This window comes from Chrysochloris asiatica, unplaced genomic scaffold, assembly GCF_000296735.1.
Source record: "Chrysochloris asiatica unplaced genomic scaffold, ChrAsi1.0 scaffold00090, whole genome shotgun sequence".
Taxonomy (NCBI): Eukaryota; Metazoa; Chordata; class Mammalia; order Afrosoricida; family Chrysochloridae; genus Chrysochloris; species Chrysochloris asiatica.
Window position 1 is genome coordinate 9971942 of NW_006408608.1, and position 26349 is coordinate 9998290.

General features: G+C 47.9%; 1 protein-coding gene across 1 annotated transcript; it reads right to left on the bottom strand.

The window, feature by feature from the left end:
- Positions 1 to 285: 285 nt before the first annotated feature.
- On the bottom strand, positions 286 to 16594 carry DRAXIN (dorsal inhibitory axon guidance protein). Its single transcript, XM_006866383.1, has 6 exons — positions 16186 to 16594; positions 13551 to 13741; positions 13033 to 13144; positions 10374 to 10463; positions 6805 to 6894; positions 286 to 398 (listed from the first exon to the last, which is right to left on the bottom strand). Exons 1-6 carry the CDS (start codon positions 16592 to 16594, stop codon positions 286 to 288), a joined length of 1005 nt encoding a protein of 334 aa, XP_006866445.1.
- Between the last annotated feature and the right edge of the window lie 9755 nt (positions 16595 to 26349).

The window sequence follows — 26349 nt, forward strand, 5'->3', positions numbered from 1 at the left end:
CCTGAACTCCCGGGATAAGATGCGCAGACTCGGAAGCGTCTCACAAGTGCCCGCGGTGAGCAGAGGTATGCAGTTGTTCGTCGTTTAGACAAGGACTGCTCGGTCGTCCAAAGTCCCCGCACCAGCGCACCCCTCTCAGGCCGAGTGTCCTGGGCCTGAGCATGCAGTCTCAGTCACCTGGTCCCCCATTTGATCTCCCGTTTCTAGCTATAAACAAATTGCCGAGTTCTCCAAACCTCCCGGGCTTAGTCTCCAGGCCCATTGGGAAGCGCTTCCCGCGGGCCGCTAGACGTTGATGAAGGATCCCTGGTCACCGTTGGCTGTCTCGGGCTCCACGCAACGTCCCTTCCTTCGCGTAACCCTGCGGTTCCGGTGGAATTTGGCGTAGCAGCGAAGTCCTGAGCCAAGGGAGCAAAGGGGTCAGGGATGGACAGGCCATTAGTGTTAGCCCCCAGATTCTTCTCTCACATCCCTAGGCTTTTCTGCTTTGCCATCCACCCTCTGCACCGCGGCCCGGATGAGCTTTACAAAGTGAATCACATTACATTTATATGAAATCTCAGAATAGGCAAAGGTATAGAGAAAAAAAGCTGATGAGTGGTCACCAGGGAATGGTGGCGTAGTGGTTACGAATTGGGCTGCTAATCTCACGGTCAGCAGTTCGAAACTACCATCTGTTCGGTGGGAGAAAGATGAGGCTTTCTGCTCCCGTAAAGATTTACAGCCTCGGAAACCCTGTACAGGGTTGCTGAGTCGGAACTGACTCCACATCACATAACAACAAGGGAGTGGGGGTGGAGGTGGGGAGGCCATGGGAATGACTGCTTACAGGCTTACTGGCTAGAGTTTCCTTCTAGGATGACAGAAATACAGTGGAACGAGATAATGGTGATGGCTGCCCAATGTTTTCAATACATTACGTGTAACTGAATTGTACAGCTTAAAACGGTTCAAATAGTACATTTCAAGTTAGGTGTATTTTACAACAATTAAAAAAAAAAGAAAAGTGAATCCAATTCTTCCCTCCCTTATAAAAACCTCCAAGACTCTCTGCTGTGCTTAAAATAAAATCTAAGCTTCCTACCTGGCTTATAAAACCTCAAAGACCAACTCTGCTTACTCTCAGTGTGATCTTTTCATCTCTCCTTTTCTATCTCCACCTCTACCTCAAGCTGCTCTGAGTCTTTTTGCCATTCCTCATATATACAGCAGTTTCCTGCCGCAGGGCCTTTGCACTTAACTAGTACTTTGGACATATTATCAGGAGGGACCAGTCCATGGTAAAGGATATCATGCTTGCAAAAATGAAGGGTCAACAAAAAAGAGGAAGTCCTCTAGCAAGATGGATTGGCACAGTGGTAACAGCAATGGGCTCAAACAATTGTGAGGCTGGCGCAGGACTGGGCAGTGTTTCATTCTGTTGTGTGTTGGGCCGCCATGAGTCAGAACCAACTGGACAGCAATTGACAACAGCAGTCAGAAATCCCTTCCCCAAGCTCTTTATGTGATCAACTCCTTCACAACTTTGAGGTCTCCAAGGGACATCCCTGACCACTCTTAACTGAAGTAGGTTTGGCCTTCCTGACCCATGAATGGGAGGGCTTTGTGGCTTTGGCTCTCTCTTACGGTGTTGGTAGTGAAGACTAGTGACGTAAGTGGACATCACAGTCCATGAACAAATCTGTCTTGGAAGAAGCACAGCCAGAATGCTCCTTAGAAGTGGGATGACGAGACTTCGTCTCTCATACTTTGGACATGTTATCAGGAGGGACCAGTCCCTGGAGAAGGACATCATGCTTGGTAAAGTAGAGGGTCAGTGAAAAACAGGAAGACCCCCAACAAGATGGATTGCCAGAATGGCAGCAGCAATGGGCTCAAACCTAACAATTGTGTGAGGATGGCTCAAGACCACAGCGTTTCATTTTATTATACCTGGGGTCACTATGAATTGGAACCGGTTGGACAACATCTAATAACAGCAGCAGCATGGCTGTAAGGAGCCCTGGTGGTGCAATGGTTAAATGTTTGCTGCTAACCTGAAGGTTGGTGGTTCAAACCCACTCAGCAGCTCTGTGGGAGAACGATCTGATGATCCGCTTCTGTAAAGATTACAGTCAAGAAAACCCTATGTGGTGTTTTTACTCTGTCACATGGGAACTCAATGGCACCCAGCAACAAGGACATCCTGGCCATTGTCATCCCTGAGACATATGGGTAGAGCTCTTTTTCACTTAAGGCTACATCCTCCTGATGGCAGTACAAAGAGATAGCAAGCAGTGTGGCCTGAGCAGCCCTTCCTTCCTGGTTAGGGGAGACATCTCTGTGTTCATTAAGATCCACTTATGTGACCATCAGGAGTAAAGGGACTCCTGTGAACCTGGACTACCAGGCCTTCAGACCTCTGACCACACAAATACATTCGAGAGATGGGCAGGAGGTTCAGGAATAGGACTGATTGACAGCCACAGATACCCTATGGGAGCCAGGCTGACTGAGACTGCTGGAATCTAGCCCTGGGCCCAGGGTTGAACATGTGGGGATTTTTCAGGAGTCTTGAGGACCTCTGGTCCTCAGATTCCAATGATGTGGCATCTTGGTGCCCCTCCCTCTTCCCTAGATCATCTTTAATGAGTCTAGTAACTTCCATTCTCTTTCTTTCTGGTATGAGAACAGAGGCCAGGAGCAGATGGCACTTTGGATGAAGATGCACGGATGAAAGCCATGCATTCTCCCCACCCTCTTCCCTTCCCTGAAGCCCAGGGGAGGAAGGAAGAAAGGAAGGATTCCTGGAAGAGGGGACACCCACTGGCACCAACCAGGCATATTCAGTAGGGCCACATCCCCCTCATCTGGGCTAGGTTGGACCTGGAGGCAGGGACTGTGGTTTGGCTTCAGGGCCACCCTGGACTCCCTGGATTCAGGGCTCTCTAACACGTTCTGCACCTCAGTCTCCTCCTCTGTGAAATGGGGCACTAATAGGGCACGCAGGTACCTGGAGACATTACCACATCTTCCAGAAGTCAGTGTCCCAGCTCACCCTTGCCATTCTCTCTCACCTTGCTGCTAGCCCTCCCTGCTCCCACTCCTGTCACCGGAAATCCTGCAGCTGGAGTAAATTCTTTAAATCAGACCAAATCATGCCCCTGCTTAAAACCTGCTGATGATCCCAATTACAAACTGGAACCTAAATGAGGCCTGTGATTCTTCCTGCCAGTTTCTCCCACCAGACCTTGTACCATCTTCCTTGTTGGTCTCTGCATTCCAGTCCTACTGAGACCGGCTTGTTCCTGCTCAAAGTCCTTGTCCTTGCTCTGCCTCAGACCTGGAACATTCTTCCCCCAAGATCTTTAGACACCCGACTCCCTAATTCCAGGGACTCCTTATCAGATCATCCTGTATTATTTTCTTTATAGTCTTATCACTTTCTAAAGATATCTATTTATTTCCTTATTGTCAGCTTCTCTCATTGGAGTGGAATGCATGTGTGTGAAACTTGTGGGATTTGTTTCAATGCTAGATCCCCAGTATCCAGAAGGATGCCTGGCTCCCTGTTACTGACATTAGTTTCTGTCAGTAGGATTTTCATTGGCTGAGTTTTTGGAAGTAGATTGCCAGGCTTTCCCCCCTAGTGGTATGGCGCTGTAGGATCATCACTGGACTGCAAACCACAAGGTCGGCAGTTCAAACCCACCAGCTGCTTCTTGATAACCTAAACAGGTTCGTTATGAGTTGGAACTAACTTGATAGCACTTAACAACAACAACAAATTTTAGTTTTGGAAAGCCGTGGTGGAGGTAGCGGGTTACGCGTTGTGTTCCATGGTTGGCAGTTCGAATCCACCAGCCACTCCACAGGAGAAAGATAAGGCTTTCTGCTCCCGTAGAGATTTGTAGCCTTGGAAAATGTATACAGGATGGCTCTAAGTCAGAACTAACTTAACAGAACACAACAACAACAACATCTTAGTGTGGTAGCTCAGCTGGACTCTATTCAGCATCATTGTTGTGGTTGTTAAGTGCTGCTGAGTATGTTGCGACTCATATTGACCCAGTATAGGGTTTCTAAGGAGCAAGTGGTGGGTTTGAACTGCCTACCTTGCAGTTAGCAGCTCAGTGTTGATCCTACAGCACTACACCAGAAATCCATTTAGTATCATAGCAACACACAAACTGACAGCTGGGTAGCAGTGCATGAGGCAAATGGCCGAGAACGGAGCCAGGGTCTCCACATGGTAGGCAGGAATTCTATTATCGAAGTGTCACTGCCCCTAGGAACAGAGTAGGCACTCAAGAAACACTGTTGACTGACTGGGTGAATGGATGACTGAGCTGAAATAGCTTTATTGTTTTTTGCAGTAGATAATTCTTGTTGTTAAGTGCCATTGAGTTGGTTCTGACTCATAGTGACCTTGCATTGGGTTTCCAAGGAGCAGCTGGGGGGCTTGAACTGCTGACCATTTGGTTCAAAGTCCAGTGCTGATCCTACAGCACCACACCAGGAGTCCAGATAATTCTAATGAGGACAATATCAGACCAAACAGTACATGAGTCTCAGGATGGTTAATAGTAGGGACGGAGACCAAATTCTCCCATCTAGGAGCTATGAATAGTGATTGATACGAGGTAAATGTTTGTTTTAGGTGTTATAATAGTCTTGTGGCTATGTTTTAAAAGATGCTTATTATTTAGAGATATACTGAAAGTCTGTAAATTCCTAGGAATTGCTTCAAAATTGCCTGGGAAGTAGGTAGGGTTGACACTGATTGGCCATGAGTTGCTAATTACTGAAGCTGGATGATGGGAAATGGGAATTCATTATACTATTCTGAATATGTGAGAGATTAAATTGTGTCCCCTCAAAAGGTATGTTGAAATCCTAACCCCTGGTACCTGTGAACATGACCTTCTTTTGAAAGAGGGCCTTTGAAGATATGATCAGTTAGGTTAACATGTGGTCATGCTGGAGTAGGGGGTGATGGTGGTGTGCCGTGAATTGGTTCAGACTCAATGTGACCCTGCATAGGATTTTCAAGGCTGTAAATTTTTATGGGAGCAGAAAGCCTCATCGTTCTCCCTCCTGGAGTAGAGTGGTGGTTGGTTCTGTGCCATGGAGTTGGTTCCGACTCATAGCGACCCTGTATAGGGTTTCTGAGACTGTAAATCTTTACGAGAGCAGAAAGCCTCATCTTTCTCCCGCGGAACAGCTGGTAGTTTCGAACTGCTGACCTTGCGGTTCGCAGCCTGATTCGTAACCACTACGCTACCAGAGCTCCTTTGGAGTAGAGTAGGCCCTCATTTAATAAGAGTGGTGGTGATGTGCTGTGGAGTTAGTTCCGATTCATAGCGACCCTGTATAGGGTTTCTGAGGCTGTGAATCTTTATGGGAGCAGAAAGCCTCATTTTTCTTCCACGGAGTGGCTGATAGATTCAAACTGCTGATCTTTTTTTTTTTTTTTTTGGTTAGCAGCCCAAAGTGTAACCACAGTGTTACCAGGGTTCCTTTCATAAGAGTGGATCTTATGAAAGAAAAGAGACAAAGCCCAGAGGAGTGAAGATACATCTGTGTACCAAGGAACACCGGGAACCACCAGACGCTGAGAAAGCTGAGAAAGAATGATCTCTTAGAGCCTTCAAAGTGAGCAGAGGCTAGCCAGCACACTGGATTTGGACGCCCAGCCTCCAGAACTGTGAGGCAATACATTCATTTCTTCCAAGTCAACCACTATGTGGGAATTTATGATGGCATCCCAAGAAAATTAAGATAGTATATTATTTGAAACTGTTCAGGATAAAACATTAAAAAATATCCTCCCACTTTTCTAGCTGTGTTGTTGTTGTTATGTGCCATCGAGTCGGTTCCTACCCATAGCGACCCTTTACAGGGTTTCCGAGGCTGTAAATCTTTACAGGAGCAGAAAGCCTTCTCTTTCTCCCGTAAGTTTGGGCAAATCACTTCCTCTCTCTGGGACTCAGTTTGTTCATATGTAAAATGGGAGACTGTGACAGTGCCTTCCAGGAGTGGTTGTGAGAATTGCAGGAGCTCTGGTATCCGTAGTGGTTACGAGTCAGGCTGCTAACCGCAAGGTCAGCAGTTCGAAACTACAGGTCATTCCTCAGGAGAAAGATGAGGCTCCTATAAAGATTTACAGCCTCAGAAACCCTATGCAGGGTCACTATGAGTTGGAACCAACTCAGTGGAACACCACCAGCACTATCACAAGTGAGAGTGAAGTGCTTCGAACCAGGGTCCGCATGTGTCAAAGGGCAGGTACAGCTTCAGGTTGAGAGCTTGGGGGGTAGTTAAAGAGGCGGTGGTCAAATGCATCCTTCCCCCAGAACAGTGCTGGGAAAGCCCCCTTCCAACCCTTACCCCCCACTTGTTATCACACTAGGAATGCCTCCCCTGAGATGGAACACTGGTGTGAATACACCAGCATTCTCTCGTTTGATCCTATTTAAAGAGATACTCCCCCATTTCCTCCCTTCTCTAGCCTCCAGATCTCGGGAGAGTTTGCCAGCTTGTATTTCAAGAGGTGAGAAAAGCATATCTGAGAATCCATGCCAGGAATCAGGACTAAATGAGTTCACAGACTGAGGAGGCAGCGAGCAAAGCTGTTCTTGCTCATGTTCTTGCTCCCAAGGGGTTCTCCCACCCCCTCCTTCGCTGCAGGCCACCCGGTCCCCCTTCTGCCAGGAAATCTTGTCTCTGAGACATTCCTGGCTTCCACTCCTGCAGAAGTAGCTTCTCGGAGCAAGGGAGGCCTCATAGGCGTGGAGCTGGGGAAGCCGCAGGGGAAGGGCTCACCTTCTGTGCACATGCAGTTGTCGAAGCACTTGTTGTTGAGACCTCGGTTGTGAGGCGTGCAGAGATGTTCCCGAAGGTCACAGCAGCTGCCTATGACACAGGAAGTCCACTCGGTCAGCCACTCGAGCCAGAGCCCTCCCTGCCATCCCATATGTGGTTCCTTGAGACAGGAGATCCCTGTGGCAGGGTAGGACTGGAACCATGGATGGAACCATGGCTGAGGCCCCTGAGTCAGGGGGCAGAGACACCCACTGAAAACCAATGGATCATCAGGGAGCAAACAGGGGACCACCTTTTGGGATGGAACAGCTTGTGGCCACAGGTGTGGAGTCAGCTGAGAGCTGAAAGGGACCTCGGAGCATGGACTATAATGCTTACTAGTGGACAGATGGGAAATAAGGCCCAGGGATGCAACCCACGACAGACTCAGGCTTGGCCTGACCCAGCCTGGAGCCAGATCTCAGAGTTGAGTGTTCAGCTAGGCCACACTCCAGCCTTTCATTCCAGCTCAGAGTAAGCACTGCTACTGTTCTTAGTGACGGAAGAGTCCATTCTGACGCATGGCAACCCCATGTGTACAGAGTAGAACAACGGCTCCACAGGGTTTCCAAGGTTGTGACCTTTCAGAAACATCACCACACCTGTCTTCCAAAGCACCTCAGGATGGGATTGAAGTGCCAACCTTTTGGCTAGTAGTTGAGTGCTTAATTGTTTGTGCCATGCAGAGGCTCCTTGAGTGAATGCGATGGTTTGGAAATTGAGCTGGTGGTCTGGCTTCCACATTGCTGCTTGGTTGCTGTGTTTGTAGAAGAGTTGGGAATGAACAAGTGTGGAGTGTGGAGGTGAGCGCTCAGGCCTTCCCACAGGAGAGCGACTGCAGTTCCCTTGACAGCTTGGAGCTACCTCAGTGTTCAAGTCCAGGTCACATTGTTCCTGGCAGCCCCAGTCAGTAACTGACATGCATGTGGACGGACCTCCTGTAACAGGCCGGCTCTGCTCTGGAGTGCCCTCTGTAGGCTGGCCTAGACTTTGCGCTTCAGTTTCTGAAGGTTTTCCTGCCCATCCCTTTGCTCCTTCTTTTAACTTCCTTAGTCCTGGCATAGAGTCTCTATGACTAGACAACACTTAATAACAAACAACAACAGTCCTAGTGTGGTGCTATGGATAAGCACTAGACTGCTAACCACAAGGTTGGCAGTTCAAACACAGCAGCCATGCCTTGGTTGCTAAGGGTCAGAACTGACTTGGTGGCAACTAACAACAACAAACAGGTGTTTTCTCCACCCTCCCAACATAAACCTGCATGCCTACCTCCATCTCAGCCCCTGCTTCCCAGAGGCTCCAATGGACTCAATGAAGACCAGCAAGTTAAGACATTGATCAAAACCTCAGCTACTTGTTTTCAGATGGCCTTGATGTTGAACAGTGAGGATGAAGATGCCTTTGAGAACATCCTCTGAAAACACTCCAGAGTTGTGAGGGAACAAGGACAGATCAAGTCCTGCCAGGTTTCCAGAAGGAGAGGTAAGGAGGGGCAGCATGAAAAAGGTCGATCTTACAGTCCCAGAGCAGAGGACCCTGGGACCATCAAGGGAAAAGAGCAGAGTGTGGGACTCTTCCCAGAGAAGCGGCAATGTCAGAGATGGAGACAGAGATGATAACATGGAGAAATGGAGCAGTTGAGGATTCTAGACTCATGGAGGGAGACAGGATATGTGCTGGTGGTTGGGGGGCAGGGTGTGTCCTTTAGCTGTTTGAATGATTGTATGTCCCTGAGAGTTTTGGTGCACATCCCCTCACACACACCCCAAAAACACACACACACAAAACACATATACAAAAGAAGAGAGAATAGAAGCAAATACTGTTGAATGATGAAGCATGTAGGGGATTATATTCATTGCAATGAAACGAACTGATGTTCCCCCATGTAAACTATCACTCAATTCACAATAAAAACTTAAAAAAAAAAAAAAAGTGAGGCAGCATGCAGTAGTGATTAAGAGTGACTTCCTAGCTGTGTGACCACAGGCAGGACACTTAGCCTCCCTGGGGCCAGTTTCCTTGCCTGGAATTAGAAATGGCACTATCTCTGAGTGGTTGTGAGGATTACACAAAGTAATGTACAACAACAACTCTCGGTAACTGGTAACCAGTTGCCTTCAATGCCAACACCACATGTGTCAGAATACAAATGTGTTCTACATGATTTTCAATGGCTGAGTTTTTAAAAGTAGATCACTGGGTCTTCTACCTCTTCTGAGGTACCTCTGGGTAGACTTGAATGCCCAACCTCTTGGCTAGCAGCTAAAAGCTTTAACTATTGATACTACCCAGGGGCCAGTAAATGTTGTTGTTGTGTGTCGACGAGTCAGTTCTGACTCATAGCGACCCTGTATAGGGTTTCTAAGGAGCGGCTGGTGGTTGTGAACTACTGGCCTTGCTGTTAGCAATTCAGTACTTACTCTACCACACCACACCAGATTTGTTGTTGTTGTTGTGGTTAGGTGTCATCGAGTCGGTACTGACTCATAGTGACCTTATGTACAACAGAACGAAACACTGCCCGGTCCTGGGCCAACCTCACAATTGTTGCCACGCTTGAGCCCATTGATGCTGCCACTATGCCAATCCATCTCGCCGGGGCTCTTTCTCTTTTTCTCTGACCCTCCACCTCACCAGACATGTATCCTTTTCCAGCGACTGCTCCCTCCTGACAATATGTCCTAAGTATGAGAGAAGAAGTTTGGCCATCCTGGCCTCCAAGGAGCACTCTGGCTGCACTTGTTCTAACACAGATCTGTTGGTTCTTTTGGCAGTCCATGGCACTTTCAGTATTCTCCTCCAACACCACAACTCAAAAGCATCAATTCTTCTACAATCTTCCTTATTCACTATCCAGCTTTCGCGTGCATATGAAGTTATTGAAAATACCATGGCTTGGGTTAGGCGCACCTTAGTCCTCAAGCTGACATCTTTGCTCTTTAATACTTTAAAAAGGTCTTGTGCAGCAGATTTGCCCAGTGCAATACATCGTTTGATTTTTTGACTGCTGCTTCCGTGAGTGTTGATAATTGATCCAAGAAGAATGAAGCCCTTGACAACTTCAATCTTTTCTCCATTGATAAGAATGTTGTTTATTGGTCCAGTGGTGAGGATTTTTGTTTTCTTGACATTGAGATGCAATCCATACTGAAGGCTGTGCTCTTTGATCTTCATCAGTAAATGTTTTAAGTCTTCTTCACGTTCAGCAAGCAAGGTTGTATCATCTGCATATCGCAGGTTGTTAATGAGTCTTCCTCCAATCCTGATGCCACGTTTTTCTTCATAGAACCCAGCTTCTCATATTATTTGCTCAGCATACAGGTTGAGTAAGTATGGTGAAAGGATACAACCCTGTTGCACACCTTTCTTAATTTTAAACCACACCAGGTAGCTGGTATTATTATTTATCATCCATAGTAGAGGGTCCTGCTCACACATGTCTAGGAATGACCCCCACCCCTTTGTAAGTCTCCTCCCAATACCTGGTATAACACCTTGCACACAGGCACTGGTGTATTAGGTACCTGGGAGGCAGTCTTGATGATGGTCACACGGCTCCCCCTCTGCTGGTGATGTTTCATTGCCATCACTAGAGAGTTTACCTCGGTGTTTCTCTGTGGACAAGAAGATCTGTCATCAGAAACTGAGGCCCAGAGGAGCACAGAAGTTATTTACCCAGACTCTGGGGTCAGACTGCCAGCTCTGTCTAAGACACTGTACCTCTCTCTGCCTACGTTTTCTCTTCTCTAATACAATCAATACTAGTACTGACCTAACAGACTTTTTTTTTCCCCCCAGCATAAAATGAGCTGGTAGATAGAAAGAGTTTGACGTGTAATACACACTTGATCTTTTCTATCTTTCTAATGAAACTAGCTCTTGAATGTAGAGTTGCTAAAGCAGCTGGAAGAGATGAACACACTTCTCAAGTTGAAAGAAATGAAGAAAATATTCAATCCTAGACTGTGATATTGAAGGATCCTATGTGGGTTAATGCACTGGACTGTAAAGTCCATTTGAACTGCAAGGTTGGTGGTTCAAGCTCACCAGTTGCACCTTGGAAACCCTATATACAGGGTCGCTATGGATCAGAACCAACTCAACAGCACTTAACAACAACAATAATGGGTAAAATATTGAAGGGCACAGGAAGTATCAAAAGATGAAAGGAATACACAATTAGTGTACCAAAAAGAATTGGTTGACATTCAACCATTTCAGGAACTGATGGTGAAGGCTGAAGTCCCAGCTTCACTGAAGGTGATGTGAAACAAACAAGGCTCCAGGAATTGATGAAATACCAACTGAAATGTTGCAACACTGGAAGCATTCACTCATCTATGCCAAGAAATTTGGAAAACTTCTACCAGGCCAAACTGCCTGGAAGAGAGTCATATTCATACCCATTTGAAAGACAAGTGATCAATGGAATGCAGAAATTCTCTAACAATATCATTAATAGCACATCAAGTAAAAGTTTGCTAAAGATAATTTTTAAATGGTTGCAGCAGTATATCAACAGGGAACTGTCAGAAATTCAAGCCAGATTCCGATGAAGAGGTGGAAGGAGGGATATCATTGCTGATGTCCGATGAATCTTGACTGAAAGCAGAGAATACCAGAAAGATGTTCACCTGTATTTTATTGACTATTCAAGGAATGGGAATCTCAGAACACTTAATTGTGCTCATGAGGAATCTGTAGATAGACTAAAAGGCATTCATTTGAGCAGAACAAAGGGATACTGAATGGTTTAAAATCCGGGAAGGTGAGCTTTCCTGTCAGGATTGTATCCTTCCACTATACTTATTCAATCTGTATATTTAACAGATCATCTGAGAAGTTGGACTATGTGAAGAAGAATGTGGCATCAGGATTGAGGGAAGGCACATGAACAACCTGCGATATGCCGATGTCACAACCTTACTTGCTTCCTAAAATGAAGAGGATTTAAAGCACTCACAAAGATCAAGGCCTTCAATATTTATTACATCTCAACATAAAGAAAACAAAAATTCTCACAACTGGGCCAACCAGCAGTGTCATGATAAATAGAGAAAATATTGAAGTTGTCAAGGATTTCATTTTATCTGGTTTCATAATCAACACTCATGGAAATAGCAGTCAAGAAATCAAACGATGTATTTCTTGCAGTGCAAATCTGCTACAAAAGTCCCCTTTAAAATGTTAAAAAGCAAAGATGTCACTTTGAGGACTAAGGTGCACTTGACACAAGCCATAGTGTTTTCAATGACATCACATGCATGTGAAAGCTGAACAATGAATAAGGAAGATAGAAGAAAAATGAATACATTTGAATTATGGTGTTGGTGAAGAACATTGAATATATAACGGACTACCAGAAAAATAAACAAATCTGTCTTGGAAGAAGTACAGCCAGAATATTCCTCAGAAGCAAGGTAGGCAAGACTTCACCTCACATACTTTGGACATGTTATCAAGAAGAGGCAGTCCCAACTGGCTTACAAGCTTTCAAGAGGGAACCTAGATCCAGAGGGTGTAGAGGAAGATAGAGTCTCCACGGAGTAGTATCCAATCTGTCTGGGTGGGGCTGATGAAAGGAAATGCGGATATGTCTCTTGTGATACAATAGTGAATAATTGTTATCAGGACTGATTGTGAGGGTTGGAAATGTAAAGGTAGCCGTTTTGTAGCAAGGAGGGGAGTGATTAACTTTGCAGTCTAGGAGCAGAGGTCCCTGGGACCATCAAGGGATAAGAGCGGAGAGCGGGACCCTACCTAGAGAAGCAGTGATGCCTGAGATGGAAGCGGAGATGATGACGTGGAGAAGTGGAGCAGCTGGGGACTTTAGACCCAGAGAGGGAGAGGGGCTGTGTGCTGACAACCAAGGGGCAGGCTTGTAGTGCATACCCTTTGGTTGGGTAATGATGCATGGAGGGGATTGTAACCATAGCAATGAAACGATATACGATAGAATGAATGTAAAACTAATGTTCTCCCATGTAAACTATCACATAATTCACAATAAATCATTGTAAAAAAAAGCACCTAACAACAGTAACAAGTACTCGGCAGCTTTTAGTCTTGACTGCCCCCAACTCTGAACATCTGTAGGTCAGATTGGGGTCACTGGAGCTATGCTAAACAGATTTGGGCAGAGGATGGAGCCAGGTGTGGAGGCGGCAGGGTAGGTAGGCATACCTTTCTTTTTTGAAGAGGGCCAGACCTCTGGTTTTAGATCTTCATAATCAGTCCAGTCGAACAAGGCCATATCCAATGTGGGCATCACCTCCCCTTCGGGCCTGGGCTGCACCTGCAGGAAAGGGTGCATTGGAAGAGACCTGGAGCCTTCTAACTGCTGGAAGTAGGACTATGGGCCAGAATGCATTCTGTCCCTAGAGTAAGGACCCCAGGTCACCTTTCCCTGGGCAGTAGCATCCCTGTTTCAGGACAGAGTGTCCCCCATACTGGAGCTGGACTGGACAGTACATCAGAAGACCTGGTTTCAATATGGTGCTGTGGGATAAAGCACTGGACCACAGGTTAGTTTGAACCACAGGTCGGTGGTTCAAGCTCACCAGCTGCTCCTTGGAAACCCTATACAGTGTCGCTATGAGTTGGAACTGACTCGATGGCACTTAGCAATAACTCCCTAAATATACAAGAGGGGATTGCACGATGGACCCTCCCAGCTCCAAGGCTGTTCTGAAGCTCTCTACCTGAGGTCGCAGAGACGTGACAGGCAGGATGAAGGACTCTTCCGTGGCAGGTGCTGCCTCCAAGGTGGTTAGGAACAGCATGGTGGGGGCCAGGCTGGTAGAGGAGTCTTCCATTATAGCGTCCTGAACCTGGTCTTCAGAGAATTCCACCTTCTTCATCAGGGAGCTGGGACCTCGGACCAAAGCTCGGCCTAAGGTAAAGAGCAGGAGACCTGGGACTCTGCCCACAGAAGCACCCACATTTTCTACTGCAAACCAGGGGGCACTGAGGATTTGGAAAAAGCTGTGCGCTCAGTCACCATCCCTACTACCCATCCTTCCGGGGGCTCAAGGCACTTGGAGGAAATGTTGTCTGGGAGACAGCCCAGGGATTCTCTTTATAAAGCAGCATTCCAACAAGTACAAGTTGGAGCTAGCTGGGTGCAGTCAGAGGTGTAACTGCAACAAATGGGAACTGGCAGGATTAACCCTGGGAGGCTCCCTGGAGGAGGTGAGGTCTGAGTAGGGGAGCAACATGATGTGGGTTGAAGGGTGGGAAGAGGTCCTGTGCAGGCTAGCGGTGAGTACAGCAGCTTCTCATACAAAAGTGAGGGGTCCCTATGTGGTGATAATCTCTAGTCCAGTCCATTTATTGAGTGCTTGATGGGTTCAAAGTCCCAGTCTTTCATTAAACAATGACAAAATGCCAGGGAGGTAGGTGCTACCTTCAGTCTCATCTACTGGGGAAGAAACTGAAGTGCACAAAAGATAGGCAACTTGCGTGAGGATACATAACTAGTAAGCAGAAGAGTCTGAATTCGAACCTACATCTGTCTGAGTGCAAAGTCAATACTTTAAACCACAAATACTACCACCTTCCAAACCACATGGTTGTGGGATAGGGTGAGAGAGTGCAGAGTCAGATGGTCAGAACCAGAAGGGCTTTGAGAGAGCTGGAAGCATCAGGCTTATCCTACCTCACTTTCTCCTGCCAGATCTGGCTGCAAGGTCAGTTGGGCAGGCTACTCCCCACCCCCTATCCTAAAGAAGAGAATTCTAGAGAGTGGAAAGGGGTCTTAGGAACCCTCGAGTTTATCCTATTCATTTTTCAGACAGGGAAACTGAGGCCCTTTCAGCCTGAGGTCCCACAGGTGACCTAGCCTTGGGCTCCCGACTCCTCACATCAGCTCTCCTGCGAGGAGCCCACTGGTCCATGAAGCTGGGGAGGTGTTGCTGAGCTACAAAGAGTTCTGCTCCATGTGTGCCCCTGGCTTGTCCTCAAGGATGCCAGCACCCTTCCCCCACCCAACACAGACGACCCCCTCTGGGATGAATCCTTGCTCTACCCACTTGGAGGATTCCCACAGCCTTGCAGGGAAGCAAAGCCCAACTTCCGCAGAAGAAGGGGGGGGTGGGGTCTCAATCACCTCCTCCTACAGAAGGATGCCCCTCCCCCTATGTTCATGGCCTAAATCTGTGGCCTGCCCCCAGAGATGCTCTTGTCACATGAAGACACTTGGAAGTTGAGGTTGTTACCTGGGCTTAGTGCCAGGTGTCTATGGGGAGGCGCCATCTGGGTGGAGCTACCGGGACAGGTTTGCTTAGAGACTGGATGGGCAAAGGGGGCACCTGGGCAGTGGGGCACCAGATAGCTCACAAGGATGTAGGAGCATCAGGGAAGGTGGCAAGGGCTGGGGGCACCCATGATGGGGACCCCTGTGAGTCCAGGTCTCTAGGTTGGAGAGCACTGATTCAACGTCAAGAAAAATCCGGGACTAACTGATAACAGCTACTGCTCATTGCCTCTGCCACTTGCTGGCACCATTCTAAATGCTCCACATAGCAAGTCTCTGAATTTCCATGAGGGCACATGAGACCACTATCCTCATTTTACAGAGGGGGAAACCGAGGCACAGAAAGGTTAAACTTGTCCAGGGCCACACAGCTAGTAAGTAGTGGGGCAAGGATTTGAACCTGCGCTGATCTGGCTTCAGTCTACGCTCTTAGCCCTCCCTCTACTTCAAAGTTGATGAAGTGATTGCTTTGAAGGCCAGGACACTTCTATGGTATATTGAAGTCCACCAAATTGTTCCATGTAGACTCAGGACTTAGAGCTGGACCCAATGGACTCTGACTCATAACAACACCGCCCACATGCCAGGAGAACCGTGTTCCACAGGGTTTTCAATGACTGCTCTTTCAGATGTAGATTAACAGACTTTTCTTCTGAGGCACCTCCAGGTGGACTTGAACCTCTAACCTTTGAGTTAACAGCTGAGCGTGTTAACCATTTGTCCCATTCTGCTTAGGACTTACAGTACCTGGGATTTAGGTCAGGTACGGTAGAACTTCCTGATTTAAGAGGATTCTATCCTGATAAGACTGAGTTTCCGTTGTCACATACCCCTCTCCTTGTCCTGTCCCCTGCCCCTACCACATCCTCTGAGTTTAGTGAGCCCTCCTCTGGGTGACCACTAACTGTTGACTTTGAGGGTCTCTGAATGTCCTCTCGGGCCCTCATTCCACTGATACCTCCTCTACTTTCCTTCTGTGTCCCTGTGCTCCTCTGGCCATCTGCCTCTGAGTCCATCTTTACACCTCCACCCGATCCCTCTCGCCATTTTTAAGAGTCACTTCCTCACATATCTCCAATTACCTCGATGCAGCTTCAGTCTGTCCCTGCGTCTCTTGTGTTTCTTCGCCCTCTCTAGCCCTGGGGACCGGTTCTCCTTCTCGGGATAGGGCAGCGCCAGCCCTCGGAGCAGGTCCTTGTCCCGTAGCAGGCCTGCAGGACTCTGCCCAGGCAGCAGGCCCCCTGCCCCAGGCAGCCTGGAGGCCTGCCTGGTGGTGGTGACCACAACCCCATCCTGAGCCCTGCCAGGCATGCCTGGGCTCCGTGCCTTCTTGCCCAGGCCCCGCCGGCGGTGGTGGTTGGCCTGAGATTTCCAGAGTGCTGGGCGCAGGAGGTCGATGTGATTCTCAGGGAGGTTTCGGGCTGGAGTTCCAGGTGCCAGGGAGCCTGCAGGGTTAGGCTCCAGGAGAAGCAGGAGGGCCAGGAGCAGCATGGGGGCAGCGTGGGTGGGCCGTCGGACCATGGCCTCCTTCCTGTAAGAAGAATAGTGTTATGAAGGCAGCGCCTCTGCCTTCCTCCTCCCCATCCTAAACCCCTCCACCACAGAGCTTCTCAATAGGGAGGGAGGGAAGGGACTCTGCTCCTAGGGGACATTTGGCAATGTCTGGAGACATTTTTGGACTGTGACTTCCCAGCTGTGACATGATACTGGTGGCTAGTGGGTAGAGGCCAAGGATGTTGCTAAATACCCTGCAATGAGCAAGCTAGCACCTCAACAAAGGGTCACCCAGAGTGTCCAGGATGCCAAGACTGTTGAGGTTGGGAAACCCTGCCTCAGTCATTCTAGCAAAATCCAGGTTCCAGATTAGACTAGAAGTCCTTTCTCTGAATAAACGTCTATCCTTTGCCAAGTCTCCTGGACTCTTCCAGCCTGCAAGGGCTCAGAGACACCCTTTTGGGTCCAGGAATTTGACTGAAAGCTGAACAAACGTTTAAGAACAAGAGCTTTTGAACACATGAGGAAGCCAGGAATCATGGTAATTTATGCCACTTAGGGCCATGCACTGGACCACAAGGTTGGTTTGAATCACAAGGTCGATGGTTCAAACTCATCAGCCACTCCTTAGAAACCCTATGTTGTTGTCGTTAAGTGCCATAGAGTTGGTTCCAACTCATACTGACCCTGTATAGGATTTCCAAGGAGTGACTGGTGGATTTGAACTGCCACCTTTTGGTTCAAATTGACCTTGTGGCCCAGTGCTTATTCTACAGTGCCACACCTGGGCTCCACAGCGCCATACCACGACTCCCGGAAACCCTATTTAGGGTCACTATGAGTCGGAAAAGGAACTCTGGTAGCATAGTGGTTATGAGTTGGGCTGCTATCCTCCAGATCAGCAGTTTGAAACTTCCAGCAGTTCTGCGCGAGAAAAATGAGGATTTCTGCTCCCGTAAAGATTTACAGCCTTAGATACCCAACACAGGGTCGCTATGAGTTGGAACCGACTCCACGGCATACCACCACCACCACCACCACAAGTTGGAACAGACTCAACAGCACCTTACTGCAACAACAATAAAGTCCTTTGATGCAGCGGTTAAGCGCTTGGCTGTTAAGTGAAAGGTCAGTGGTTTGAACTTGTAAGATCAGCAGGTGACAGAGGTGACAACCAAAGATTCCAAACTAAAAATCCACATTTTCATCTAGTCGGTTCTGACTCATAGAGACACAGCAGGACAGGGTAGAACTGCCCCATGGGGTTTCCAAGGCTGTGAACCTTTATGGAAAAGAGTCTCAGCTGTTAACTGAAAGGCCAAGTTTGGTAGTTTGAATCCACCAGCTGCTCAGCAGGACAAAGATGTGGCAGTCTGCTTCCATAAAGATTATAATCTTGGAAAACCTTTAGGACACTTTTACCTTGCTCACCAGTTGCTCCTTGGAAGCCCTACACACGATCATTATGGGTTGGAACTGACTCTACAGCACTTAACAACACAACAACAATACTAGGTCGCTATGAGTCAGAATCAACTCCAGGGCAGTGGGTTAGTCTTTGCATCAGCTCTCTGAAGTGAGTCCTACTAATATTCCCATCTTTCTAATGAGAAAATTAAGGCTCAGAGCAGTTAAACCACATTTAGTTAAGTAGCACCTACGTAATTCACAAGCCTGAGCTTTTAGTCTTCATGTTGCCATCCAGGACAGCACAGCTCTGCCCTTTGACCTTTCATCCCATGATAAGCCCTTAGGTCATTTCCTCCAAGTCAGTGTGGTTCCTCCTTCCAAGTCCAAGCAGGGTATGTGTGTGTGTGTGGTGGTGGTGGTGGTTCTGGCTCAGCACAATCCCTGATGGGGCTGAGGGCGTGGAGAGCCAGCCTCTTAGTCTTGACTCTGACGCCTGCAGGGTAGGTGAGCAGACTGACCCTCAGAACAGCCCCTCACTGCCCATGCAGTAGAGCCTCCTCAGGGGCCCACTGCTCTGTCCCCATCCCTGGCTCCTGGATGGCCTCATGAACCTCCCAGCCTGGGAATGAGAATGGTGGGGGCTGTCTACCGAACTCTGGAGACCACCTTCCACCTCTTTCCACTGTAGCCTCATTGTACCCAGTCAGGCTCAACACCAAGCTCTCCAGGCTGATGGAATTTTTATGGTGCCCGGGTCTACCTTGGATTCCATTAGGCTCTCAAACGTGCTTACACAACTCTTTCCGTGTGATTTGTGGCCATCTAATTGCCAGTGCTGAGTCTGGCTTGTTAGCCAGGAAGGATTCCCAGCATCACCCCTCTACATTCTCAGCTCCCACAGCCCTGCTTGGATGTGTACCTGAGGTTCACCTTTAGCCTGCCCTGAGTGAGGGGGCCTTGATGGTGGGCCCTCTGAGCCAATACACAACATAGAACAGCGACTGGGGACCGGGCCCCATCCCTGACTAGCTGATCACTTTAAGAGGGCTGCAGGGGATGCTGAAGGAAGGGAAACTTGTTCTTTATCTTCTCAGCCTCACCCAGTCTGAGGAGGAACTCTGAGAACTGCCATTACTCCATTGTCCTGACATCCAAGGCCTGGCCTCCACTGCCCACCCTGGAGCCTGGCCGGAGAGTGAGGTCTTACACTTGCTTTCCATCATGCCCTGAGAAGGGAGCCACCTGAGTTTCCTGGGGGAGTCTTGGTGGGGAGTGGGGAGCACTGGATGGGCTTGTGACACCCCCTGCTCCTCCGCACACACATCTATTATTCAGGCTATAAAAGCTTGCACCAACCTTGCTGGCTACAAGAAACTCTTGCCCATCGGCTCCCCCCACCCCCACCCCCACCGGCCTCTCCATAATGAGAGCTCCAGAGGCTGAGGGTAAACGCAGCTGGACCAGAGCTTCTGACTCTGAGGCTGCCTAGCGGAAGGGAGGGGAGGGGGGCGTTTTAAAGTCCTGTCAATCAAGCATTATTCAGACCAGGGGGGTGGCTCAAACTGGGTTTCAAGGCCTGTTGTGGAGCTGAGTCTCTCAAGAAGGCTGGTATGTTGTTTGAGAGGGGTCAGACTGCACCCTCTGCTCTCCCTGTGATGGATGTTGTCCACGACGCACCCTGCTCTTTTTTCCTACTGGGACACTGAAGTTCACAAAGCACCTCCATCAACAAAGGACCTGCCAGTTGTTGGCCGGTGAACAAAATCCTTCCCCCAGCAGCTCCATCCTGGAGGTAGGGAGGAGCAAGGCTGGAAACCAGATGAGGCTGAGCAGAGTACAGGCAAGTACAGGCAGCTTCTGGGTCCCTGAGGACACCCTAGAGGCTGACCTTGGAAGACAGAACCTCCCCTCCAGAGACACCAGACGAAGCCCAGCTCCACACTCCCAGTTCCAACACCCCATGTGTGTCAGAGTAGAATTGTGCTCCACAGGATTGTCAGTGGCTGATTTCCTAGAAGTACATGTCCAGGCCTTTCTTCCCAGGTCCCTCTGGGTGGATTCAAACCTTCAACCTTTCAGTTAGAAGTTGAGAGTGTTAGCCTTTTGCAGGACCCTGCAAATAATAGGCACCTAGAACTATGGATCGGGATGGAAATGAATTAAACACAAATTTACACCTAAGCAGAAAATCATAAATAGATCCACTATGTGCATATGCGTATGTGCATACATGTGTATACATGTGCACACATACATGTGTATGTGTGCATAAGTGTGATGAAGTGTGAGCTAGGGAAGTCCTGGAGAGCCTAGCACCATTTTGCCCAGTTGGTAGGCAGAGGGGTTTCCTGGAGACAGTATGAACCACTCTTTCCAAGTTGACAGGATTTTATACACTGATCTTGGCATAACTCAAGAGCTGAGATGCCAGCCTGGCAGAGAACTGCTCATGAAATGTGGTTGCTGCTGCATTGTGCCAAGGATCCACAAATGATGGATTGCACTCTACCCTGTCTTTCTGGAAGCTAGCAGAGGCTGTACCCCCAAAGCACCAAGTATCCGAGTGAAAAGAGGAAGCAGGTGTCCTCCAGCCCCACCCATGTCAGATATGCAAGATTCTTCCTGTTGCTTACTCGCAAGTGTCTCCTGTCCAGATGGGGATCATCAACCTCCTGGGGTTGCCCTGGACAAGAGGAGTCAAGGGGCAAGCGTCAGGACTGTGCACAGTCCCAACACAGCTGTCTCACTACTGAGGACTCATAGTAGACCATTCTAAACAAAATGACAAAGGCAATGTTAATAATAGGAGCTGCCATTCCCAGAGCAGTGCTTACGCCCCAGGCATCTTCCACACTCCACATCTTATTGCATTTTGGCAGCAGCCCTGCGGGGAGAGTTCTCCAGGTTTTTAAAATGAGGAAACTGAGATGGAAAGCCCACTTCAAGCAAGGTCTGGCCTGTACCTTGTGCACACACTCAGCTTTGTTGGGATCACCTGCCTACTCACCGTTTTGGTCCTGAAGTGCGCTTAGGGCTGGGGAAAGAGGGGAAGCCAGACACTGGCAGCTAAGAAAGGAAACCAAAGGAGCGTAAAGGAGAGGGGCTTATTTTATTCCCTTTCCCACCCCCACCCCGTGCTGAGATGTAGAACTGTGAGCCCAGTTGTCTCTACCCAAGAGGCTTTGGGAACAGCATCTTACAAAAATGAAGGTGATTAATCAAGTCTGGATCCTGCTTTGATTCCTGAGCCTCTGCTTCCTGGTCTTCCATTCAGGGTATGCTCTCTGGGGGAGAGGAGACTAAGGGGATCCTGCCCCACCATCGTGGTAGACAACTGTGGAGCCAACATCCTGCCTTGCTCTTCAGGTCCCCTGCTGAAGAGTGGGCTGACTAGGAGGGGGCGGGTGGGGGCAGGGATAACTGCAATGCTCTGATGGAGCCGAGTCCAGGCTGTGAGCCAGACCCACCCGGAGATCACAGGCACTCGACCCCCTCCCTGGCCCTCTGTTTCCTCATATGTGAAAGTGACAAATGTGAGGCACGGGGTTTGGTAAAGATGTTTCAAAGGTTCTGTAAACCTTTGATTCTAACTGTACTTTTAAGAAATCTTTTTAAAGCCACTTTGAAAACTGGAATAAAAATAACAGGCACTCTCAACTGAAAAATCAAAGAAAGAGAAAAGCTGTTATCATTTGTAACTACTTATGAATCCCCTGTCACTTGGTTATACTTTGGTGGCTTGCATGTTGCTATGATGTGGAAACTAGGTCACTAGTATTTCAAATACTAACCAGCAGGATCACCTATGGTGGACAGGTCTCAGTGGAGATTCTAGACTAAGAGAGAGTAGGAAAAAAGGTCTGGCAATCTACTTCCCAAAATCAGCTAATGAAACCCTCTTGGTCATAGGAGAATATTATCCATTATAGCACTGGAAGATGAGCCTCCTAGGTGGGATGGTACTCCAAACAGCTGCAACAATGTCCTCAAACATACCAATGATTATGAAGGTGGCCCAGGAACCGCCATGAGTCGGAAATGACTCAACAGCACCCACCATCAACAACAACATATTTGTATGTTCCAACATTTCTGGACATGAATAACCAAAGCCAGTCTCATATTACAGTGTCTAACCCATCTCCATTTCACTTTTTTAAAATGAAACATTTTTAAAATGTTGCTTAGAACAGCTTCTTGTTTTACTCATGGATTTATCTTAAAACAAGTAAATACTATAAAGCAAGGCCTCACAGGGGTCATAGAAGCTCTGGTAGTGTAGTGGTTATGAATCGGGCTGCGAACTGCAAGGTCAGCAGTTCGAAACTACCAGCTGTTCCATGGGAAAAAGATAAGGCTTTCTGCTCCCATAAAGATTTACAGCCTCGGAAACCCTGTACAGGGTCGCTATGAGTCAGAACCGACTCCACGGCACATAACCACCACCAACAGTGGTCATAGGGAACCCTGATGGCACTAAAAATGAGCACTGGACTGCTAATTGCAAGGTTGGTAGTTCAAACCCATTAGCCACTCCAAGGAAGAAAGATGAGGCTTTCTGTTCCTGTAAAGATTTATAGTTTTCTGTTCCCAAAAAGATTTACAGCCTCAGAAACCCTGTACAGGGTCACTGTGAGATGGAATTGCCTCAGTGGCAGTGGGTTTGGTTTTTGGTAACAATGGTAAGTGGTTCAAAACACAGGTAAGTGTTTAACTACTAGTCAAAATGTTGGCAGTTCAAATCCACTTCGTTGACAGGTTTTGCAATGTTTCCAAAAGTCACAGCCTTGAAACCCTATGGAGCACAGTTCTACTCTACACGCGGGGTCCCCATGAGTTGGGATTGACGTGATAACAGCAAAAAACCAGTGGTCATACAGATCTCTTTGTAGGAGAGGAAGGAGAAACTGCGTTGCAAGTAGGGCTTGAAGATGAGTTTCCATAAGATGGAGACATTTCTGATTTGGGGAGAGGATTACTAGGGGTGCTAACCTCTTGGTGTGGCGCTGTGGGTTAAAGTGCTGGACTATAAAGTTGGTTTGAACCACAGGTCAGCGGTTCAAGCTCATCAGCTGCTCCTTGGAAACCCTATACAGGTTGCTATGGGTTGGAACAAACTCAACGGCACTTTACAACAACAATAGGTCTGTTGTTGTTAAGTGTCATCAAGTCAATATCGACCCATAGCGACCCTGTAGAGGGTTTCCAAGGAGCAGCTGGTGAGCTTGAACCTCCGACCTTACAGTTTAAATGACTTGGCAGTCTGATGCATTAATGACAGCGCCACAAGGGGAAAAATTGAGATCAAAGGGCAGTATTTACCTAAGGACAAAGTTAAGAAGGGTTAGTTAGGAAAGAAGAAGGAATTCAAACAGGAAACACAAGGAGGAAGTTGGAGAAATGATGTTACATTGCAGGCATCGCAGTCAGTGAGATGAAATAAATGGATTCTAGGTGTGGTGCTGTAGGATTGGCACAGGACTGTGAATCCCCCACCCCATGGAATACCCCTAACCCTTTTTAATTCCTAAGAAGCTGCTAAACCTGAGGAGGACAGGTCCTCGACCACAAGAGGCCAAAAAGAAAAATTTCAAGGCAAGGAGATCTTATTTCCTTGAGAGTACTAGCTGGGGAAGGACACGCCAAACAACCGAGCATGTGGCCTTACCCTGGGACCTTTCTGGGATGCTGGAGTCAGCGTTCTGGGCCAGGTGATGAGCCCTTCCCATTCTTGAAGGGGAAAAGATCCGGGGAATTGGGTTTCTTGGGCTGCTGAGCCAGAGCTGAACATCTCAGAACTTCTCCTCCAGGGACCAGACAACAAGGGCTGAATCCTTGTCCTTCAGATCAGCAGCCTCAGGCAAAATGGACCTTCTGTTTGGGTAATCCTCTCACCCCTAAATTCACATCCTGCTTCTGCCCTGGCTTGCCCTGGTTCACACTCCCCCGGGAAGGCTGTTGAAGAAGACCTGGTAATTGGCTTCCATACAGATGGTGGATGTTAAATGCTATCAAGTTGACTTCAACTCAGCTATCCCATATGAGAAAGTAGGATTTGCCCATAGGGTTTTCTAGGACTCCTGGTGTGGTGCTGTAGGAACAGCACTAGACTGAGTACCACAAGGTTAGCAGTTCAAACCTACCAGCTTCTCCATGGAGGGTTGCTATAAATCGGAACTGACTCAATGACATTTAACAACAATCTCTATGAGGGCAGATTGCTAGGTCTTTGTCCCATAGCCACTGGGTACGTTTGAACTGCTCACCTTTTGGTTAGCAGCTGACTGCAACATGTGGTTATCATGAGTTGGCAATAGTTTGGATTGGCACAGGTCGGCAGTTCAAACCCACCAGCCGATCCTTGGAAACCCTATACAGGGTTGCAATGAGTCAGAACTAACTCGACAGCACTTAACAACAACAACAACAACCGTCAGAAGAACAAATCTGATCACTTGTTTGCCTATTTAAAAATTTTCATGGACATTTCAGCAACACACACTCCCCATCAGTTCAGCACCCCAGCCTGGGAGCCCTGGGATGGGACAGACGTGGTATGGTCAAAGTCAGGTGGTACAGAAGTACTGTTATTTTTTGTTGTTGTTAGGTGCCATTGAGTTGGTTCCAACTCATAGCAACGCCACGTACAACAGCATTAAATGAAACACTGTCCAGTCCTGCGCTATCCTCACAATTGCTTTATGTTTGAGCCCACTGTAGCCACTGTGTCAATCCACCTTATTGAAGGTTGTCTTAGTCGTCTAATGCTACTATAACAGAAATACCGTTAAGTGGAGGACTTTAACAAACAGAAATGGATTCCCCCACTGTTTTGGAGGTTAGAAGTCCAAATTCAGAGTACCAGCTCTAGAGGCAGGTTTTCTTCCTCTATCAGCTCTGAGGGAAGGTCCCTGTCTCCTTTCAACATCTATGGGCTTGGCATCCTTGGAGATCTCCAGGTGGCTTGGCATCAGTCTTCCTCTGGGTCTAGAAAGTTCATAGCACAGGGACCACGGGTCCCAAGGATGCACTTGGTTTCTGGCTCTTTTTTCTCGGTGGTTGTTGTTGTTGTTAGGTGCTATTGAGTCGGTACTGACCCATAGCGACCCTATGCACAGCAGAACAAAACACTGCCCATTCCTGGACCAACCTCACTACTGTTGCCACGCTTGAGTCCATCGATGCTGTCACTTGGTCAATCCATCTTGTTGGGGGTCTTCCTCTTTTCCTCTGACCCTCCACCTTACCAAACATGATATCCTTCTCCAGTGACTGCTCCCTCCTGACAATATGTCCGAAGTATGAGAGACAAAGTTTGGCCATCTTGGCCTCCAAGGAGCGCTCTGGCTGTACTTCTTCCAAAACAAATCTACTGAGGTCTTTTTCTCTCTGATCGTTTCTATCTCCTCTTACCTTTTGTAAAATAAAAGGTGATACAAGCCATGCCCCAAGGAAACTCTTTTTACATACGATTAGGGCTGTGTTGGAAGAAATATATAGCCAGAATGCTCCTTAGAAGCCAGACTTCATCTCTCATATTTTGGACATAATATCAGGAGGAACCAGTACCTAGAGAAAGACATCATACTTGGAGGGTCCGCAAAAATGGAGGGTCCCCAACAAAATGGGTTGGCACAGTGGCAGCAGCAATGGATTTAAGCATAGCAACAGTTGAGGTTGGCAGGACCGGGCAATATTTTGCTCTGTTGTGTATAAGGTCTCTATGAGTAGGTACTGACTTGAGGGCACCTAACAACAACAACAGGGCTAAACCACTGCCATCTGTTGTTGTTGTGATGTGCCGTGGAGTCGGTACAGACTCAATAATGACCCTGTACAGGGTTTCCGAGGTTGTAAATCTTTATGGGAGCAGAAAGCCTCATCTTTCTCCCACGGAACAGCTGACTGTGAGGTTCGCAGCCCGATTCGTAACCACTACGCTACTAGAGCTCCTTAAACCACTGCCATCTAGTCAGTGCTAACTCAGTGACCCTATAGGATAGAGTATAACTGCTCTATAGGATTTCTGAGACTATAATTCTTTACAGGAGCAGATTGCCTCATCTTTCTTCCTTGGAGTGGCTGGTGGGTGTGAAGTACTGAACTTACAGTAAGCAGCTCAGTGCTTAACCCACTGCACCACCAGAGTTTTGGATTAGGAGTATGACTTGATTAAGGGGTGCTACATCAAAGAACAAGGCACCAGGAATTGATGGAATAAAAATTGAAATCTTTCAAGAAAGTAAGGCGGCACAAGAGGCACTCACTCATCTCTGCCAAGAAATTTGGAAGACAACTATGTGGCCGACTGATTGGAAGAGATCAATATTTGTGCCCATTCC

Excerpts from the sequence above, each read along its gene's own strand:
- DRAXIN (XM_006866383.1), bottom strand. The coding sequence starts at position 16,594 with ATGCTGCTCCTGGCCCTCCTGCTTCTCCTGGAGCCTAACCCTGCAGGC. Across the intron at positions 13,742-16,185 it reads CAGACTGAAGCTGCATCGAG|GCCGAGCTTTGGTCCGAGGT; the intron begins GTAATTGGAGAT and ends TCTTTACCTTAG. Across the intron at positions 10,464-13,032 it reads GCCCTCTTCAAAAAAGAAAG|AGAAACACCGAGGTAAACTC; the intron begins GTATGCCTACCT and ends TCTTGTCCACAG.